This window comes from Hyaena hyaena, unplaced genomic scaffold (assembly GCF_003009895.1).
Source record: "Hyaena hyaena isolate Hyena2069 unplaced genomic scaffold, ASM300989v1 scaffold_382, whole genome shotgun sequence".
Lineage (NCBI taxonomy): Eukaryota > Metazoa > Chordata > Mammalia > Carnivora > Hyaenidae > Hyaena > Hyaena hyaena.
In genome coordinates this window covers 1,344,852-1,363,965 of record NW_024081015.1, presented here as the reverse complement: position 1 = coordinate 1,363,965, position 19,114 = coordinate 1,344,852, and the positions used below count along the sequence as shown (strand labels likewise).

The window sequence follows — 19,114 nt, the reverse complement described above, 5'->3', positions numbered from 1 at the left end:
TTGGATGAAGAGGGTACTCAGTGGAAGAGGCAGGAGGGAGGCTTCTGGGGGCTGGAACTGCTCTTTATCATGATCTGGGCAGTGGTCATAGAGGTCTGTGCATGCATAAAAATTCACTAAGCTGTCCACTGAAGAACTATGTGCTTTATTGTATACATGCTACTTATCCCTCTGGGGAAAATTTGTAAAATGCAATACCAAGATGAAAAGGCAAGGTTTTAAAAGCTGCATTCAAACTTTGTATCTTCACCAAATTCAACAAAATACCTGGGGTGAAAAAAAGCAGAAATGCTAACTCTGCTTCCCCTGAGTGAGGGGATTACAAGCAATCGTTTTTCCTTATTTTTTAAATAGTGTCCAAACTTTTATAATAAGTAAATTATTTTCATAATTGAAAAAAGAAACAGAGGTGTCTAATTAAACCAGAGGATGGAGTCCCTTTCTGATCTGTGCCCAGCTACACTAGCATCCCAGCAAGGGGAAAGATCTGCCCCAGAGGGCAGAGCTGGGGAAGTAGGGAGGGCGGGGAGAGGGGTGAGGATGGACTCTGCCAGAGTCTCTTAGAGGCCTGTTCCTCTGCCACACCTCATAGGACCCAGAGAGCTCACCGTCTTCCCTGAGGGGGCGTCCCACTCGCCCCTGCGCACCACACCAAAGGAGCCATCTCCTAGCTTCTCGAAGAGATGCAGGTCCTTCTCCCCAATGAGGCAGGTGAGGCTCTGCAAGGGCCCCTCCCCTGCTGGGCCCCCTGGGGTGGGCGACGTCTTCCGGAAGGTGCTCTGAGAGTGATGAGGGGGGAACTCAGCCTCCAGTCGCTTTCCACTGAACACCTGTTTGAAGGCAGCCAGGGGCCAGATGGAACCCTGAGGCCCCAGAGCCGGTCACTCAGTCCTGGCCCACAGGATTCTCGGGTAGGCCTCCAGAGAGGTCCTGCCTTTGCCAAACTGCCAGGGGGCAGCCTGGCTGGAGGTCCATCCCTCCTCCAGACCACACCCTCAAACGGGAACCCACAGTCTCAGTGTGGCCTCAGGGTATGTGCCAGAAATGGACTGACAGGCATGTCGCTTAAGACTGCTGTGGCCCCACACCCAGCTGTAGGGTCAGGGACAGCCTAAAGCCACTCCAGACCCATCTTCCGCACCACCTGTCCCTCCCTATCCCCCTACCCAGCACAGACTGGGGCCCCTAACCCGAGCAGATGGGCAGGAGCCTGAGGGGCCCTCCACAAACACCTCCCTGTCCATTTTTAGCTCTGGCCCCTTCTCTGGGTTGCCCATTTGGCGCTGTCTGTCTCCACTCTCCCTGGGGAGCTGACTGCCCTTCATCCTGCCAGAGGAGAGGATAATTTGAGCCTGAGGTTGGACCGTGAATGTGTGTGGGGTGGGGGCAGGGGAATATGTGCAGATGAAGCAAGGCCTGGGAAGACAGCTGGGCTTCTGGAGGGGCTAGAGCTGAGAGCTGGGAAACGCAGACTGGAGGTGACTCTGTGGCCTGGGATGTGGAGGGAAGGGACCAAAGGTCAGGGGACAGGAGGAAGGAGGCCCTGAGTAGCAGAGCTGGCCCCACCAGTCTCACTGGGGCATCCAAAGCCTTGGCCTCAGGCTGCAGAGTCTGTCCAGTTAGGTCCCTTCCCCTCAAAGGTTGGCAGAGCCTTATCCATATGGGGTGCGGGGTGTTTCCAATCTGAGAGCCTCTTCTAGCCACTGCTCTGTCCTTCCTCCCAGTAACTGAAATCCCTTCTGTTTGCAAGCAGTGTTCAGCTAACAAGACCCTTCACAGCCTTTATCTCCAGGGACCTACTCCACGGCCCCATGAGGTGAGCTGGGTGCAAGTGCTGCCAGCACAGTTTTACTGAAGACATGCCTCAAGTCTGGAGAGGTTCACTGACTGACCTGAAGATCTCTTGTGTGGTGGGTCCAAGACCCCTGAACCCTGGCACACTGCACAGCTCTTCCCTCCTGCCTTCACCCGTCCAACAAACTCATCCTTCCCTAAAACCTGGGCAAGGGACCAGGACACTGTCCCCAGAAAAGGCCACAGGATCCCCAGAGACCGCCCCTTTGCCAGATCACAGCCAGGAAATCTCTGCTGCCCAATCCCAGTCCAGCTGTTCTGCCCTGCCCACCCCCCAGCCCAGCCCCGAGGCCAGAAGTGGGAGGGAAGGCCCCTGGCTGGTTCACTTCCTCTTGCATTGTCTTCCAGACAATGGGCAAAGTTCCACTGAGTCAGACCAGGGACTCACCACTCCACAGACCCAAATTAGGGCAAAGGGAGAGGGGGGCAGACTGTGGGGAAGGAAGTGGTCAGCATGGCCAGATGATCAGAGAAACCCCCTGCAGACGAGGGAGGGTGGGGGAGAAGGGAAGCAAGGCAAAGATGTCTTGGGTCCAGACAGTCCCCACTGCTCTGCCCTGGACACTGGTCCCAACACTCAAACTGAGCGAGGGCTCAAGTTACGGCACACTTGTCAACGGGTGCCTGCTCCATGCCCAGCGCTACTGCACAGCGGGAGGGAGGTGAAGCCATCGCTGTGCACAGGCTACTCATAAGCCATCTCTGGTGGAGACAGACACTTAGCGGGGCAGTCCTACACACCATGCCCGGCAGGACCTTGGAGGAGGGAGGTCTGTACAAAGTACAAGATCACACCTGCCTGGGAAAGGGGGAGCTTCCTAGGACTAACATAAGAGCGAGGTCTGCGAGGCTGCCCACCCCATCTTGCTCCTCATCCACACACCTTGCTCATCCAAGACTTGCGTTTGCACATGGCCTTTCTCCTCTTCACAGCCTCCCACAGTCGACGCTGTCCTGCAGGGAGAAAAGGGGAATTGAATGCTGTTCGGGTAGCTCACAGCCCCCAGGGCAGCTGCTGCCCACCTGCATGCTTCCTTGGCCCCCCTGGGGTGGGCCCACCACTAGATACTGCCCAGCACAATGACACCAAGGAAACAGACCATTCTAACCAAACAGGGGACACAGTTAACCAAATGGTCAGGGCATTCCACTTCCAAGCACTGGTTCATGAACTAGATGGAGGTATTTAGCCAGCAAATTGAACAGCTGTGGTCTTTTTCCAACTCTCAAAGGAAGAAAAAAACGGCAATATGTAGGACTTACTCAATTTTGAGTTTTTCTCCCATAAAATTTTCTTGTTACTGGCATCAGATACGAACTAACCAATCCCGAAGCAGTATATTTCAGTGTCTAATCTTATGTCTAATAATGTTATTACTGATTTAGCTATTTTAAGTTGAATGTACTAATGAGTTTCTAAAGCTCTACAAGGAACACCATGGCTTCCAGATGTTATAATCACTACTTTTAAGGTAAATACATAGAAAAGAAACGAGTTCAACTTAAAGAGCAGATCTTTGTGCATGGGAAAGAGACAGAATGGGTTTACTTTAGAGCAGATCTCTGTGACAGAGAGAAAGAGATTAAGAGAAAATTAGCAAATCATCTGAGGGTTTTTATCTTCTCTTCTCCATACAGATCTCTGGACGTTGACCCCTCTGATGTTCAGAATGGTGAACAGCAGACTCAATGCCACATTTATAAAGGAGGAGGAGATGGAGGAAATAAATGCATCCTACAAACATCTGAACAAACCAAAAGCAATGTATTTTTAATCCTCAGAATCCAGAGCTGTAAGGCTTCATTCTCCTCAAACTCCAGTTCGCCTTTCCAACTGCAAACTGTCCTCATGCACTCATTGCGTGCTGCATCTGCTGACGCCCTCCACCCCACCTTGGGGGTTCTCTGACAGGCAGCCAGAGTTCTTAGCTATGCCACCCCATGGAATAAGGAGGAGGGCTCTTCCATGCAGTTGGCAATCCTGAGGATAGAGGAGGTAAATGGTCAGTGGGGAAGCAACAAGCAAGGCCAATGTCCCCACCTACCAGGCCGGCCCATGCCAATCTTCTCCAGGTCCTCATTCTTGACATACTCAAAGTGGGACAGGCGGGTAACATTGAGGTCATCACGGAGCCGCAGGAAGTACTGTTGTAGCTGCACCTCGGACAGCAGCTCCAGCAGCCAGCCTGTGCCCTCCTCCGGCTGCATGCTGCTGCTCCCCAGCCGCTGTGGAGAGGGAAGAATGGCTCAGGGACCAAGGAGTATGGGGAGGTGGCAGGGGACCCTGCCCCGAGTGCCCGAGGCTCACCCACATCCTACTAAACTGCTTCAAGGGAAGGACTCAAACCACGTTCTTGCTTCCCAAAACAGCAGTACAGAACGGCCTATACTCCTGTGCCCCTCCTCCTGCCAGCAACAAGGGTAGACTTAGGGCAGCTGGAATACAGCCCAGGCCCTGGAGCCAGGGTCGTAAGCCCAAACTCTGATCTATGGCTGAGTGACAGGAGATCAACCTCTCTGTTCTCAGAGAGTCACAAGCCCTTTGAGAACCATGAAAACTATCGATTATGTTTCCAAGAAAATATACATTCTAACTCATGAAGTTTCATTAAAAAACTGGGGCGGGGCTTCTGACTGTCTCAATCAATACAATATGCAACTCTTGACCTCCAGGTTGTGAGTTAGAGCCTCACATTGGGTGTAGAGATTACCTACAAATAAAATAATTTAAAAAACAATTGGGGGGTGTGGCACCTGGGTGGCTCAGTGGGTTAAGCATCCAACTTCAGCTCAGGTCATGATCTCGCGGTTTGTGAGTTCGAGCCTCATGTCGAGTCTGTGCTGACACCTCAGAGCCTGGAGCCTGCTTTGGATTCTGTGTCTCCCTCTCTCTGCCCCTGCCCCACTCGCACACTGTCTCTCTTTCTCTCTCAAAAATAAATAAACATTTAAAAAATTAGAAAAAAACAATTCGGGGGTGTGTGCAGGGTCCCTTGAGACCCATCCATAGGCTCCTCAGGCCTGCTGGACCCCAGAGAAAGAAAGCAGTGTGGACTAGATGAGCTCTAAGTTCCACCCAATGGGTGAAGTCACCAGAGCCTTGCTCCTCACCATTCCACAGGAGACCACTCGAGTGCCCTTAGGACTACGGTGAGTGGAAGACAGCAGAGGCTGGGGTGAGCTTTCAGATGCCGGCTCAAAGAGGCAGCCCTGCTTAGCTCCATCAGTGGTTGTCCCCAAAGACTGCTGCCCAGCGTCATCAAAGCTTTTAATTTTTCAAGAAGTACTGGAAATCTGAATTTATATGTGAAACCTCACCATTAAAATTCTTTTTGTAAAGGTAATATATGCACATGGTAAAATATTCAAAAAGCACACAGGAGCCACAAAGTCTCATTTCCTGCCCTACTGCATAGCCACCTAGCCCCCTGTCCCCAAAGCTGGCTATCATAAATGACTTTTACACATCCTTCCAGACTTTGTTTTTCCCCCACACATTCACCCATTACTCACAACATTCTGTTCCTTGTTTTCACTTAACATTACATCTTTCCCTTGACTTTTTAGTTATATCAACTAATTCAAGTTTGAAACACACACACGTGCGTGCACACACACGCGCGTGCGCGCGCACACACACACACACACACACAATGTGCTGTGCAAGCCAAGCAAAACACATGTGCAGGCTATAATCAGCCAACAGGCCACCAGTGAGTGACCTCTGACCTACACTCTGTGCGGCCCAGAGAAAGAGGACAGGGCACCCTTAACACGAAGGAGTCTGATCCCCTGGACACCAAGCCCATCCTTGTCCAAGGAAGACACATCAGAGCTGAGAGCTTGGCCAGGCTGGTTCCTGACCTGCATTCAATCCCCATGGAAGAAGACCCACAAGAAGGAAACGGCCAGCTGCCCCTCGACACCTCACAAGTCAGAGGTGGCCTTGGCCTCCAGCTCCCATCACAGCCGCACCAAGAGAAGCCAACACTTGCAGCCCAGGCCGAGCATGAGCCTACTGCCCCCATAGTCCCCAGCGGTGCTGCCAGCCCAGAGCCAGGACATCAGAGCTTCCCAGGCAGCTCAGGGCAGCACAAAGAGTGACAAACGGGAATGAGAAGCCCTCAGTTCAAACCCTGGCTCTTCCGCCAAGGCAGCTGGGCCAGAGGGGGGTTTTCAAACTTCAAGCTGTGACCCTTTACCCAGATGGTTCTTGCAAGGTCTGTACAGCCTCGTAGGGGACATTCTTGGTGGTCATGATGTGTTGGGGGGCCACTAGTGGCATTTAGTGGGTGACTAGGGGACAAGAATATAAGTTATCCTGTAATGTGCAGGGGAGTCTCACACCCTGTCCCAAATTCCACACAACTTAATTTGTGCAGGTGAAAAACTGGTTTATAAACATCTGAACCTAGAAACCAATTCCATTTTAAACAGGAACCAAAAAGTATTTTGCAGTTTTAATACACACCGAATCTTCCTAGAACGGAACTATGGTGTAAACAGAGGGAACAACTGGCCTTTCCTTTGTTCAGAACCCAACAAAAGTTGTTCACTTGTCAGAAAAACGTCACTGAAGGCGACCTGCCCTTATTATTTCTAAACCCCACTCTCGGTCAGCACTCACAGAGCTGCCTCCACGGTGGTCCTCCTAGAGGTGTCAGCACGGACTACCTCATCACGTCAGAGTGGACAGACATATCTGAATACATGAAATGTTATCATCGCTTTCCTTTTATTTCTCCTTTATACTACAGGGGACATCATGTTGACTGATTATACACACACAGTAAAAAGGTTATATTTTTATTATTTTTATTTAAGAAGAACTATAAAAATAACTCTAACACTTCAACTCCACTTATTATATGCCAGGCACGGTTCTAAGCATTTAGCCGCATTAACTCACCCATCCTCAACAAAACCGTTTGTTACTCACACAAGGGAGTGCGTGGACATAAGAAAGCAGGGCACTGCTGCTTTCCAGAAGAAGGCCCCCAAGGTGCACCGTGCAAATCACTGACCTAGGTAGGCCATGTCTCTCCGCAGCCTGGCCAGGCAGGGCCAGCGCTTCCACCATCACTAACATCTCCCAGGAGCAAAGCGAGTGCACCCGCCACATGCCCCACAATGTGGCCTGTCATCAAGGCAAGCAGGCTGAAGACCTCCGCCTCTTCTTGCCCTATCTCCAAGTCTCGGGGCTCCAGACTCCCCACTCCTGCCCTCCTCTGGAGGCACACTCAAAGCCATGCCCTGGGTGATCAGGGCTCAGGGAGGCGCAGAGCCCTTCCCCTGAAGCTGCTCAGAAAGCCAGGTCTGGCCTGTTCCTTTTCTCTGAGACACCAGCTAACAGGTCTCCCTGCTCAGCTAGACACTCCCCTCCCTGCTCTCCAGCCCCAGGGACAGAGTTGCTCAGTGTAGGGGTATGTGGGGGACAGGGAAGAACACTAGGATCCCAGTAAGAAGAAAGCAATCAGCATCCTAGTTCCGTCTCTACCACCAGGTCCAGGGTGACCCTGGATAAGCCCCTTCCCCGCCAAGTTTCTTTGTCTCTGAAGCTTCCCCCGACCCTGCTCACAGTCTCCAGCTGTGTGTGTGTGCCTGGCCCCCAGCACACCCACAGTCCCACACCTGTGTCTGATGTGTGGCGTGGCGCTCTCTGGGCACACACATTTCCCGCATACACTTTGCTAACACGCTCACCAACCAGAATGCAGCAGCTGAGGGGGGAGGCCCTGTGCTCAGAAACCCTATCAAGTCCTCAGCCATTCCCCGTCCTGTACTCTGCTCCTCAGTGAAGTGGTGGCTCTGAAGGGCTGACCCAGTCCCCAGTCAGTCCTACCCGCATTCCCAGCCCCCACTCACTGTGTACAGGCGTCGCCGTAGTCTGGCTAGGAGAGGGAAGGAGAGCTCCAGGCCAGGGAACCGACGGGCTACTGGCATCTCCACGGAGCTGGACCCCCTGACTGGGTCCCTGGGGACTCTGGCCCAAGAAGTGAGGGAGCAGAGCCTTTAGCTCCTGAATTTAAGGTCCTGCCCAGAAAGGAAGTTGGCCAAAGACCTGCCCCAGGAGTCCCCCAAATCCCACACCAGGAGTGGGAAGTGGGGCAGAAGAAGAGGGTGGGCTCCTTTTCTCTGCTGCACAGCTGTTTCCACAACTGGCTAGTCTGGCAGGAGCAGGTGAGCTCTTCTCTGGGCTGGCTGCAGCCTGGGTCCTCTGTCCTGTTTCTCTGACTTCTCTTCAGTGCAATGGTCACAGCTCAGCCCTACTCCCTGGCTCCCCCGCCTGACCGCCCTCCCTCCTTCGTCCCTCCCTCCCCAGCTGAGCTGCTCTGACACTGGCTGAAAAAGGACCTTTCTGAATCACTGCCAAGAGGGTGGCGGGAATGAGGGGACTCTTCCTCCCAGCCACCCGCGCTGGCCCCCCTGCCTCCCCATACACAAGGCCCCCTGTCTTTGGCTTCCACCCCAGCCCCCATAGTTGCAGACAACTCTTGGGATTTTAGGGTGGGGGCTATGTGAATCAAGCAGCAATGTACAAAGAGGGGATACAGGCTCCTACATGGGCTTGTCTGGGGCTGTGGGGGCTAGAACACAGCCTGAGTTGGGGGCCTGGACCCCAGACAGACATTCCTGGGCCCTGCAGGCAGACCCTTCAGAGGACCCTCCCCCATCTCCCAGCCCCAGTCTTGGCTGGGCGTCTCCTGGCTCAGGCCCTAATGTGGCCCTGTTACCCTGGTGCCCGACGGAAATAGGAGGCCGGCAGCCTGCCAGAGTGGGGCAGTCCAGCCAAGAGCGAGGGAGGTTGTGGGGGTGAGGAATCTCCACCCCCTCCCCTGGGGTTGCCTTGCACTGCCCACAACATCAAGGGTGCCTCCTCCCCCAGACCAGCTGGCTAAGATCCAAAGCCCCTCTAAACAAACAAATATGTCCCTAGACCCAGCTGGGATGCCCTCACCCCAAAGCAATAGGATTCCAGGCCATAGGATGTTTCTTGTGTAGCACCCCCCTACACAGACAACAGCCTCAGCTATGGGGAACTGGAGAACCCCATCCAGCCCCTCTGGCCCCCCATGTTCCTATAGCTGACAAATGATCCCTCTGCCTCTCCTCAAGAGAGCCAGCTGCTCCGACATCCCCCTCAGTACAGCCCCCAGACACACCTGACAGCTGCAGGAAGTCCTCACAGGCTCCCTCAGCAACCCCCTCCCCACACCAGCAGCCATGCCCAGAGAGCCTGTTTCTTGTACACTGCTCTCTTGTCCCTATCCAGCTGGCTACCAGCTCTGGGAACCCCAGCTGGCTGGTGGGGCAGACAGCTGGGTGAGACTTTTGGGGAGTTAGCATCTTAGGCTCTCTTTCCAGGGTCTCTCTTAGTGCTCAACCTTCTTAGCAGGGAGGTTACCTGAAAGGTCAGCCATTTCCTCGTCCCACCTCGTGGCGGGGGGGTAGGAGGTGGGAGTACTGGGGGACAGTCCAGCACTCAGTGTCCCTCTTCCTCATCCCTGTGTCATCTACCACCCAAAGCTCCTGGAGCCAGCCAGGTATAGCCTTTCCTTGGTCCAGTGAATCACCAGTCTGAGGCTGAGATCAGAGTTAATGGACAAGATGAGGTCAAGCTGAGATCACACTGGAAATGACTTTTCCCAAAACCGTGGCAGACAATGCCCATGGCTCAGAGAAGCTTACTGCCTACTTCCCACAAAACACCACCCTGAAGGAGCCCCAAGGGCCTGATTTTAGGGGACAACTTAAGCAAAATTACTCCCTCTACTGCAAGATGGGGGCTGCTGGATCAGAATGGCCAGATTAAAAATTCTAGCCACCGCCAAAAGATGTTCCCCAAATCCGTCAGAACCCCATGCCTGACTCTTCCCTTAGCCCTTGGGGAAGAACAAGCTTCAGCAACTTGCTCAGCAATCCAGCTGCAAAAGGCTGTGAGGAAAAGCAAAGCCTGCTCAGAGCTCAGGCCAGTTCTTGGACCCCTTCTCCCAGCACTAGAAAACAGCCTCCACCTTTTCTGTCCCCCTTTGTCCTGTCAGCTACCGCCCTCTGCCGATCAAGAGAGAAAGTGCTTGATCTCCAAGGAGAAGGGAAGCAGCCCCATGAATAACGATCATATTTCCTAAAGCAAATAAGGACATTTAGCTTGATATGCATATTCGAAAGTATGCAGGAATGTCCAGGGAACAAGGACTGGATGCCCATAAAAGACTACACCCAAATCCTGGCACTGCTTCTGGGGCTCACATAGGGTGTTGAAGAAAGCCCAAAAGGCAGTTTAATTGGATCTCAGAGAACCCGGACACACTGAGGCAGTGGGAACATCAGTAATTTACCACCAGTGACTTACCCCTCACCCACCACATACACACACAAACACCTCTTTACCCAGCTTCTTAGCCCCCAGGATCTGCCCTGGGGCCAGAAGCCCTCAGCTCATTGACAGATGATGGGGTCTAGCTACCTGGCTATCCCCCAGGCCTCTCCCATTACCTGCTGTCCCTCCTCACCCCCAGCCAGGCGCTGATATGCAGATCTCTCCCCCATGGCACCCAAACTCCCAGGCGGTAGGGCCAGGAGAGGAGCAGAGCCCTCCCGCAGCCCCCGCCCCTCCAGCGGCACAGGCAGCGTCACAGCGCTACAGCGCTGCGTCTTGAGGGGCCGGGCCTCCAGCATCCTCCAGAAGGAGGGCAGGCACTGCTTGAGCGCCTCGATCGAGAAGGCCGGTCCGTGCCCCCCTCCACCCCCCCGTGCCCCCCGGCATACCCACCCACAGCCTCATATCCACCACTGGTTGGCCAGTGTCCAAGACGGTCGATGGTCGCGGTCACCTATGCCGGGCCTGCGACCGGCCCCTCCCCCAATCCCGTCCCCAGCCTCCATTCCAAGGAGCCTCCGCCTCTTGCCTCTCCGCAGCACCACTTGCTGACCCCCGGAGACAGCCAGTGCCTCGACCCCACCCCCAATGACCGCAGGGCCACAGCTCCCCTCAGACCCTTGGCCACCTCGGTGATCCCAGAGCTCCACAGCCACCAATTAGGTCCTGGGTAATCAAGCCCTCCCACATAAGAAGGTCCATCCAAGAAGCTCACAGAAAAAGAGCCCCATCCTGACTCGGCCTGAGACCCACCCCCCTCTGTTCACTGTGGTCTGAAGCCTATCCCCCCCACCCGCCCGGCTTCCTTCCACAGGGCTCCAAGCATGCGCCCACCTGCCGGGCTCCCTGCCGCTCCACTCCGCACTCCTCTGCACTCCACTCAGCGCCGCGTGAACCTGTCCAGCTGTAGAAGCCACGCCTCCGGCACCCGACCACAGCCCGCCCCGGCTCCACGCCCCTTCCCAGCCCCTTCCCAGCCGGGCCTTGACATCTCCCCGTCTGCCCGCTCCCTCCCCCAAGACTGCATAGGCTGTGCACACGGGAGCTTAGGGCCAGGGACAGTACTGGGGCTGACCTCTGGCCTCAGAAGACTGCCTCAAGTGCCCACACTGCCCGCGGGAGGAGCTGCTCCAACACGTGCCCACATGAGCTCGGCCACCCAGCTGTGGGGTGAGGGCACTACCTAGTGGAGGAAGTCCTACTGCAGAGGCTCCTCCTCTCCCTCTAGCCCTGAGGGCCTGGAGGCGACCCACGCACACCCTCTCACTGCGCTGGCATCTGAAGCATCCATTGACTCCTTAGTACCAGGTATTTAGGGCTGAGCCCAGGGCATCCTCCCCTTCCAGGGTTGGGGCAGAGGAGGAGGGAGATGCTGAGACACCTGCCCTCCCCTCAACCAACTCAACCTCCAGGCCAAGGAAAGAGACCCCAGGAGGATAGGAGGTGAGTTCCTATAAGACTCACTCTCCTTACAAGTTCCTTCACCTTTGAAGCATACTGGGGTGGGGGATGACCCCTCCAGGCAGCAAATCTAATGCAGGCATAAGTTCCCGGCTATCTTACATCGGCTCTAGCAGAAGTTCCTGGGTATACATACGGCAGCACGTTTTGTGGGAGGCTGCAAGAGCCCAGCCAAAGTCAGGAGGCTGTCCTAACCCAATGTGAGAGAAAAAGAGCACGAAAATGCCAGGCCCATCACCAAATCATTCCTCCTTCCTGCTTTCTCCCCATCTTCTCCAACCATCACCCCTTCCCCTTCCTAATGCCATCCTGCCAAGATTCCCACAGGATCCGAACTACCTCTAGGACTTGGGAGATCAACCCTACATGTATACCCGTGTATACATGTAGACACGTGGTCTACAACTTGCCCGGGTATCTCTAAAGGGAGCTGGGAGTGGCCAGGAACCAGCTTGCCTCCGCTGTCCACTCCCCTCCCCCAGCCTCTCCAGCAGCATCAGTGAAGTGACAAATCCACACTGAGGAGCAGACATGACATGTAATTTCCGGCCATGAGATTTTTCCAAAACAATCTACCGTATTCTTGGGAATATATGCCAACTTCACCCCCAAGCCAGGCCTCTCCCACCCCTGCCCTCCCTCTTCTCTAAGCCTTAGAGGGAAAACAACATATTGGGGAAGAGGAGGGGGCTAAGAGTTCCTCTCCCAGCCAGAGGATTAGCTTGCCAGCCCCACAAAGCCCAGTAACTTCAACTCACCCCTCCATACACAGGCCCCAAACTTCTGGACCGAGGCCAGGCTGACTCCCCTTGGGACCTCATCCCAGAGGGAACTGCACCAGGCAACCCCACACCTTCAGGTCAGCCCAGCTCTGACATCACACTGGTCTGGGGAGGAGGCTGGCCTGGGGCCAATGGAGAGAGGGGGTGATTCAGACACACACCATGACTGTCCACACCCTCTCCATCTCCAGGACACAGGGGCCCACTCCCTCCCAGGAGAGCTTGGCAGCTGTGGCTCTGAGGAGAGGCAGAGCTGAGGCATATTTGCCCACAGGCCTCAAGTCTAGCCCTGGAGCCTCTTTACTCTTCTCCTTAACTGCTGATGTTTCCCCAAGACTTCTGAACTCGCCCTTCCTTCTCTTCTCAGTGGATGCTCTGCTCCCTGGGGGTCACTTCCTCTCCCCTCAGGGCTCCAATTACCATGTGCTGTCTGTCTCTATTTCTGACCACCTAAAGCTCTAGGCCCACATTTACAGACATTTACAGGATAGCTCCACCAGGAAGATGCACAAGGACCACAAATTCTGTATCACCATACTGAACTTATCATCCCCCCTTAAACCTAGCCAACACATGCTCCATTATCCTGACTGAAAATATCACAAGCCAATGCCAACCACCCAGGCTAGAAACTTCACCCCTGCCCCCCCCCCCCCCCCCCCCCCCCCCCCCCCCCCCCCCCCAGCCATAACTTCCTACCTTCCCCACTGGGCAGGACACATAATCTTGTTTCTGCCTCCTCATTAGTCCTCCCATTCAACATCACTGGGATCAAAAGTCAGACAGACCCGAGCTGAAATCTTGGCTCTGTCCTTTGTAGTTGAGCAGCTTTGGGGCAAATGACTTAACCTGTAAGACTCAATTTCCTCTCTTGTAAAATGGGAATAAGTAGCAGCACCTCCTTCACAGAGTGCAGTTTCAATGAGATAATGAATAGCACAGATAGCACAGCACCTGGCACATAGCTGCCTATTGCTATTATTGTCACCCTTAGTCTCTCCCCTGCTTATATCCTTCTGTAACTCCTCATTGAGCCAAATACAAGGCCCTTGGGGATCCTCCCCTTGCCTGTTTGTCTACCTCCATACCTCATCATTTTCTTCAAATGTCCACGTTCCAACCAAATAAAATACTTGCCCTTCCCTTCTTTAATTTTTATTTTTTTAATGTTTACTTATTTTTGAGAGAGACAGAGAACAAGCAGGGGAGGGGCAGAGACTGAGGGAGACACAGAATCTGAAACAGGTTCCAGGCTCTGAGCTGTCAGCACAGAGCCCAATGTGGGCCTCGAACCCACAGACCATGACATGATGACCTGAGCCGAAGACGGACGCTTAACTGACTGAGCCACCCAGGTGCCCCACTCCCTTCTTTAATTTTAATGTCTCAGGGCACCTGGGTGGCTCAGATGGTTAAATTCCGACTCTTGATTTCAGCTCAAGTCATGATCTCAGTTCATGAGTTCAAGCCTCATATTGGGCTCCGTGCTGGCAGTGCAGAGCCTGCTTAGGATTCTCTCTCTGCCCCTTTCCCACTTGCTCTCTCTTTCTCTCTCTCAAAAATAAATAAACTTAAAAAAAACATTTCTCATTAAAAAAAAATTAGTGTCTCTGAGCTATTATCTTTGTGATGGTCCTTCTCTTTGTCTACATGAATTCCTACACATCCCTCAAGACTCATGTCATCTCCTCTGTAAACTGCCATTTCCTACCTCCAGATGGTTATTTTTGCCATGCTTCCCATGTTATTCTTTTAAAATAATATTTGAAAACAGGAATGGTATAAATACACAATACAGTTAGCTATTGAGCAACATGGGTTTGAATTGCACAGGTCCACTTATATGTGGATTTTTTCAATATAGTACAGTACCGTAAATGTATTTTCTCTTATGATTTTCTTCATAAGAACATTTTGTTTTCTCCAGTTTACTTTGTTCTAAGAATATAGTACATAATACATATAAAATATAAAATATGTGCTATTTATGTTATTGGTTTCCAGTCAACAGTTGACTATCAGTTCAGTTTTTAAGGAGTCAAAAGTTATGTGCGGATTTTAGACTGTGTGAGAGGTCAGCACTCCTAGCCTCCACGTTGCTCAAGAGTCAACTACAGTGTAGTACATGTGGAAAATAGCCAAATCAATTTAACATTTCAAATTATCCATCACACTCTGATCCTTAAAGGGTTACTATTTTTATAACAATCTGTATTAATATACAATTCTACTGAGAGATTATATGTACATACCCCTACCATAGTTTATACCCTGTAAAGTAACCTTTTTATCTGTCAGGTTGAAGGCAGAAGCTAGCAAGGTAACTAGTCAAGAGAGTTTGCTGAAAGAGACTTCAAATCCATAAGATGGATACTGGGGAAAGGGGGGCTGCTTTACTTCCAGCGGGTATCAGAAATAAGCCCCGCCCCCACCCAGGCTTTGCTCCCTCCCTGTATTTCTAATCCAGAAAAGCAAGCACCTTCATAGAAAGAGGGGCTGCCAATCTCATTACAGCCACTCCTGTCCCAGTCCCACTAAGCTACTTTGCTCCCACAAAGCTGTTTCAGCACCACAGATGACAAGGCCAGTCAGTCCCTCAGGCAGGGGGAGGGCCAGGAATCGGCCTTCTGCAGAGGCTGCATTCTCATTAGACTCTGCAGGGACAGCCGCGGTACACGATACAACAGTGCTGATGTTTGTCAGGCATCCCAGCCTCATCAAGGGGGGCGAGGGAATAACAGGGTGGGAAGGCAGGGCACAGAAGCAGGGACCCAGATCAGATACAGGGACCCACTATGCCTCATCTTCGACTCCAGTGGAGAAGGGGGCGTGACTTTCAGAGAAGAAAGGAAAGACTCTACCTTTACACAGAACCTATCCACTATACAGACAGACCCACACTGAACTCAACATCTCCCCACAAGTACCCACTTGATCTTGAAAGTATTTAGTTGCTGTTTCATGCTTCAGCGGCTCAAGATTGGCATGCCAACCCTGACACTCAAGACAGGACACTGAGAAGCCTAATATATTCCTGGAGCACTCCTCCCACCAATGAAACCCCACTCAGGTGTGACAGAGGATAAATGCTGGCAGTCGTCTGGGTCCTGTGCACATGCACACCATGCACGTCCTGGTGCCAGGGCTGGGATGCAAGGTACTGCAGAGAGCTGCCTCTTGCCAATCCTCTGGCCCAGGCATCATCACAACATCAAGGGATGCAGTGACTCCCAAGAAGGGAGGAAGGATGCAGTACAGCTCCCAGCAGCCAGCCACTCCCGGAGCTCTTCAAGGGCTGGGGCTGGGCAGAGGCCGCCTGGCTGGTCCTCTGCCTGCTGGCTCAGGCCTCACCCCACCCCCACCCCTTCAGCAAGAGCCTAGAGCTGAAGGGGCCTATTGTTGAGCCCCAGAGGTGGGGTGAGGAAAGAAGCCAGAGCTGTGAATGGTAGAGCATTTATTCTGCAAGAGGGACTGCTCATCCCCTCTGGACCATGTCCATACCAGAACCCCAGGAGCTAGCAACACCCAGTGAGGGACAGGCTGCAGGGCCCAGGAGATGAAGGGACTAAACCCAGGAGTAAAAGAAATGTTGGACTACCTTCCCACTATATCCTGCCTACCCATTTCAGCAATAAAGAAACTGAGATCCTGAAAGGGGAAGGGGACTTGCCTGGGACAAGGCACTCACGGAGCTATCATCAGGAACAGATTCCTAGGGGCTAGGGGAGATCAACTGTTCAGAGCGGGGAAGATTCTGGACACAGAGGAGCAGCCATACCAAGGTCAGGGATTAGTAAGGGTAAGGACCCAGGAAGAGGAGGCCTTGCCTTATCAGAAGACACAGCACACAGGAGATAGGCAGAGAAAGGCAGAGTCCCATGTTCTCACACCCAGCTAAGGCCCTTGGCTCCAGGGCACCCAGGAGATACAGCTGCTGAAGGAAGAGACCAGGCCAAACCTCTCGCTCTACACCCCTCCTCAGTTACTTACCATGCACCTTCTACGTGCTCCCCCTGTGTTAGATTTTGAGGAAATAGGAAGAGGAAGTTGAGTTCTGGGTCCTCTAGAAGACATTCTGCACGGGTTCTTTTTTTTTTTTTTTTTTTTTTAATGGAAAACATGTATTTTATCTATTTATTTACTTTTATTTTTATTTATTTTTTTAGTGAGTTCTATGCCCAATGTGGGACTTGAACTCACAACAGAGTTCAAGAGTTGCACATTCTACCGACTGAGCCAGCCAGGGGTCCCTACGTGCAGTTCTTTAAAAGCTTTATCTTCACAGACTGATTAAAAACCTCCCCTTACTTCTCTACTTTATTTCCGTTTTACAGATGAAGAAATTGAGGTTCTGGAGAAGTGACCAGGGTAATGCAGAGAGTAAGAGCTGAGGCCAGGATTCAGTCTATATAACTGCAGACTAAAGTTCTTGACTCAGTGCAAGCCCACAGAGGGCAGAACTACAGTCCAATTCATTAAATATATACAGGATACTGAATGAATTCAGGATTCTGTGAGGAAGTTTAAAGAGGGGACAGAGGTTCCAGGAAAAAATAACAAATTGCACACATGCACATAATTCCATTCCTTCTCAAAACCCCTCCAAAGCTACATTTTCAAAAAGAGAATTCATTTTTCTAAAGAGAAAAAAAAGGTTTAAAGTTTATTTATTTTTCAAAGAGAGAGAGCACACACATGAGCAGGGGAGGGCCAGAGAGCATCTGAGCAGAGGAGACAGAGGATCTGAAGCAGGCTCTGAGCTATGAACACAGAGCCTGATGCGGGGCTCAAACCTACAAACCACAAGATCATGACCCAAGCTGAAGTAGAATACTTAACCAACTGAGCCGCCCAAGTGCCCCTCAAGAGAAATTTTTTGAATGGCAGAAGCTCCTAAGGATGGGAAGAAGAGGAGAGGAAACAACCTCAACAAAACTTGGGCTGGAAAGCAGATCATGGGCCAGTGACAACTGGGAGCAGAACTTAAAAAAAAAAATTACAGTTCCCAAGGTGAGAAGGAACTGACTGACCCCACAGAATCCTCAAATGGCCTGGGAGCTGGAAGCCCCAGAAACTTCTACAAGAAGAAAAGGTGAGAGAGGGAAGTGCTAAAAATATACAGAATTATTTAAAAGCGATTTAAGAAGCAGTAAGACCCCTCCCTACACTCCTTCCCCAGTACAGAGTCACTGGGTGACTGTCCCTCAACTATGCTGCAAAAACCAGGGATTTCCCCACAGGGGATAAAATAGAACATCTTGAGACTGGCACAGTGGGCTTCATGGAAGATGGGTGGGGGGTGCTACATCCCAAACAAGGAAAGCATGCATAGGTGTTGAGATCCAAGTCCCCTTCTCTACTTGCTCTTGGAACATAGAGCCAGGCTTCCACATCTTGGCAGGAGACACGAGTGTCTTTTCTCATGACTCTGACATAGCCAAGAAAGATACAAAGATACCAACACTGGGAGTTCCCAACAAACAGCCCATGTAGGTCACCGCACAAAGAAGCTACATCAACAAGACTATCCAGTGGTGTAGTTCCCCATATCCTCAGTCGAGAGCAGACAACACAGAATTACCAGACAGCCAAGACAAGCTTCTAACATGGAAGACAGAGAGAAAACACACAGAAAAAAGCAACCAAGAGGAAACAGACTATGCAGGAGAAGAAAATTTCAGACAAAAAAACGCTCATTAATATATCCTCAGAGACAAGATATTGTATCTTCAAAATAAGAACAGGATATTACTGGGGAAACAAAAAATTACAAACACAATAGATGACATACCTATCCCTACTGCACCCAGCAGAGTCTGGCCCACAGCAGATGCTCACTCATAAATACCTGTTGAATGGATAAATGAGGTAGTGATTCTCAAACTTTAATGCACATACAGATCACCTGGGGATATTGTTAAAATGCAGATTCAGATTCCATGGCTATAGGGTAGGGCCTAAGAATCTCCATTTCTAACAAGCTCTCAAGTGACACGTTTTGGTCCAATAGAGCACACTCTGAGAAGCAATGGTCTTCAATAAACTATGGAGGTATTCTTTGCCCTGGCTATTCATTAAAATCATCTTGGAGGGTAGTATCTAAAATCTACAAAGAACTCACCAAACTCCACACCTGAGAAACAAATAATCCAGTGAAGAAATGGGCAGAAGACATGAATAGACACCTTTCCAAAGAAGACATCCAGCTGGCCAACAGACACATGAAATGATGCTCAATGTCACTAATCATCAGGGAAATACAAATCAAAGCCACACTGAGATACCACCTCACACCAGTCAGAGTGGGTAAAATGAACAAATCAGGAAACTATAGATGCTGGCGAGGATGTGGAGAAACAAACCCACTTGCACTCTTGGAGGGAATACAAACTGGTGCAGCCATTCTGGAAAGCAGTATGGAGGTTCCTCAAAAAAATTAAGAATAGAACTACCTTATGACCCAAGCACAGCTAGGAACTCCCAAAGGATACAGGAGTGCTGATGCATAGGGGCACATGTACCCTGATGTTTATAGCAGCACTTTCAACAATAGCTAAATTATGGAAAGAGCCTAAATGTCCTTCAACTGACAAATGGATAAAGATGTGGTTTATATATACAATGGAATACTACTTGG

The 19,114-nt window shown here is 51.5% G+C and overlaps 1 protein-coding gene across 14 annotated transcripts in view; it reads right to left on the bottom strand.

Moving 5' to 3' along the window:
* Positions 1-19,114, bottom strand: part of TNK2 (tyrosine kinase non receptor 2) — a 45,590-nt gene that overhangs the window by 14,958 nt on the left and 11,518 nt on the right. For 4 of the 14 annotated variants that reach the window (XM_039250857.1, XM_039250865.1, XM_039250859.1 and 1 more), the window contains exons 1-4: positions 10,351-10,405; positions 3,900-4,080; positions 2,738-2,808; positions 609-830 (exon numbers count right to left, since the gene is read on the bottom strand). In XM_039250857.1, coding sequence (XP_039106788.1) covers positions 609-830; positions 2,738-2,808; positions 3,900-4,080; positions 10,351-10,404 — 528 coding nt within the window. In that variant the 5' untranslated portion in view covers position 10,405. Of the gene's footprint in view, positions 1-608; positions 831-2,737; positions 2,809-3,609; positions 3,836-3,899; positions 4,081-7,719; positions 8,020-10,350; positions 10,420-11,068; positions 11,120-12,453; positions 12,513-19,114 lie in introns of those variants that run through there. The other 10 variants (XM_039250856.1, XM_039250858.1, XM_039250861.1 and 7 more) reach the window with 9 other exon arrangements.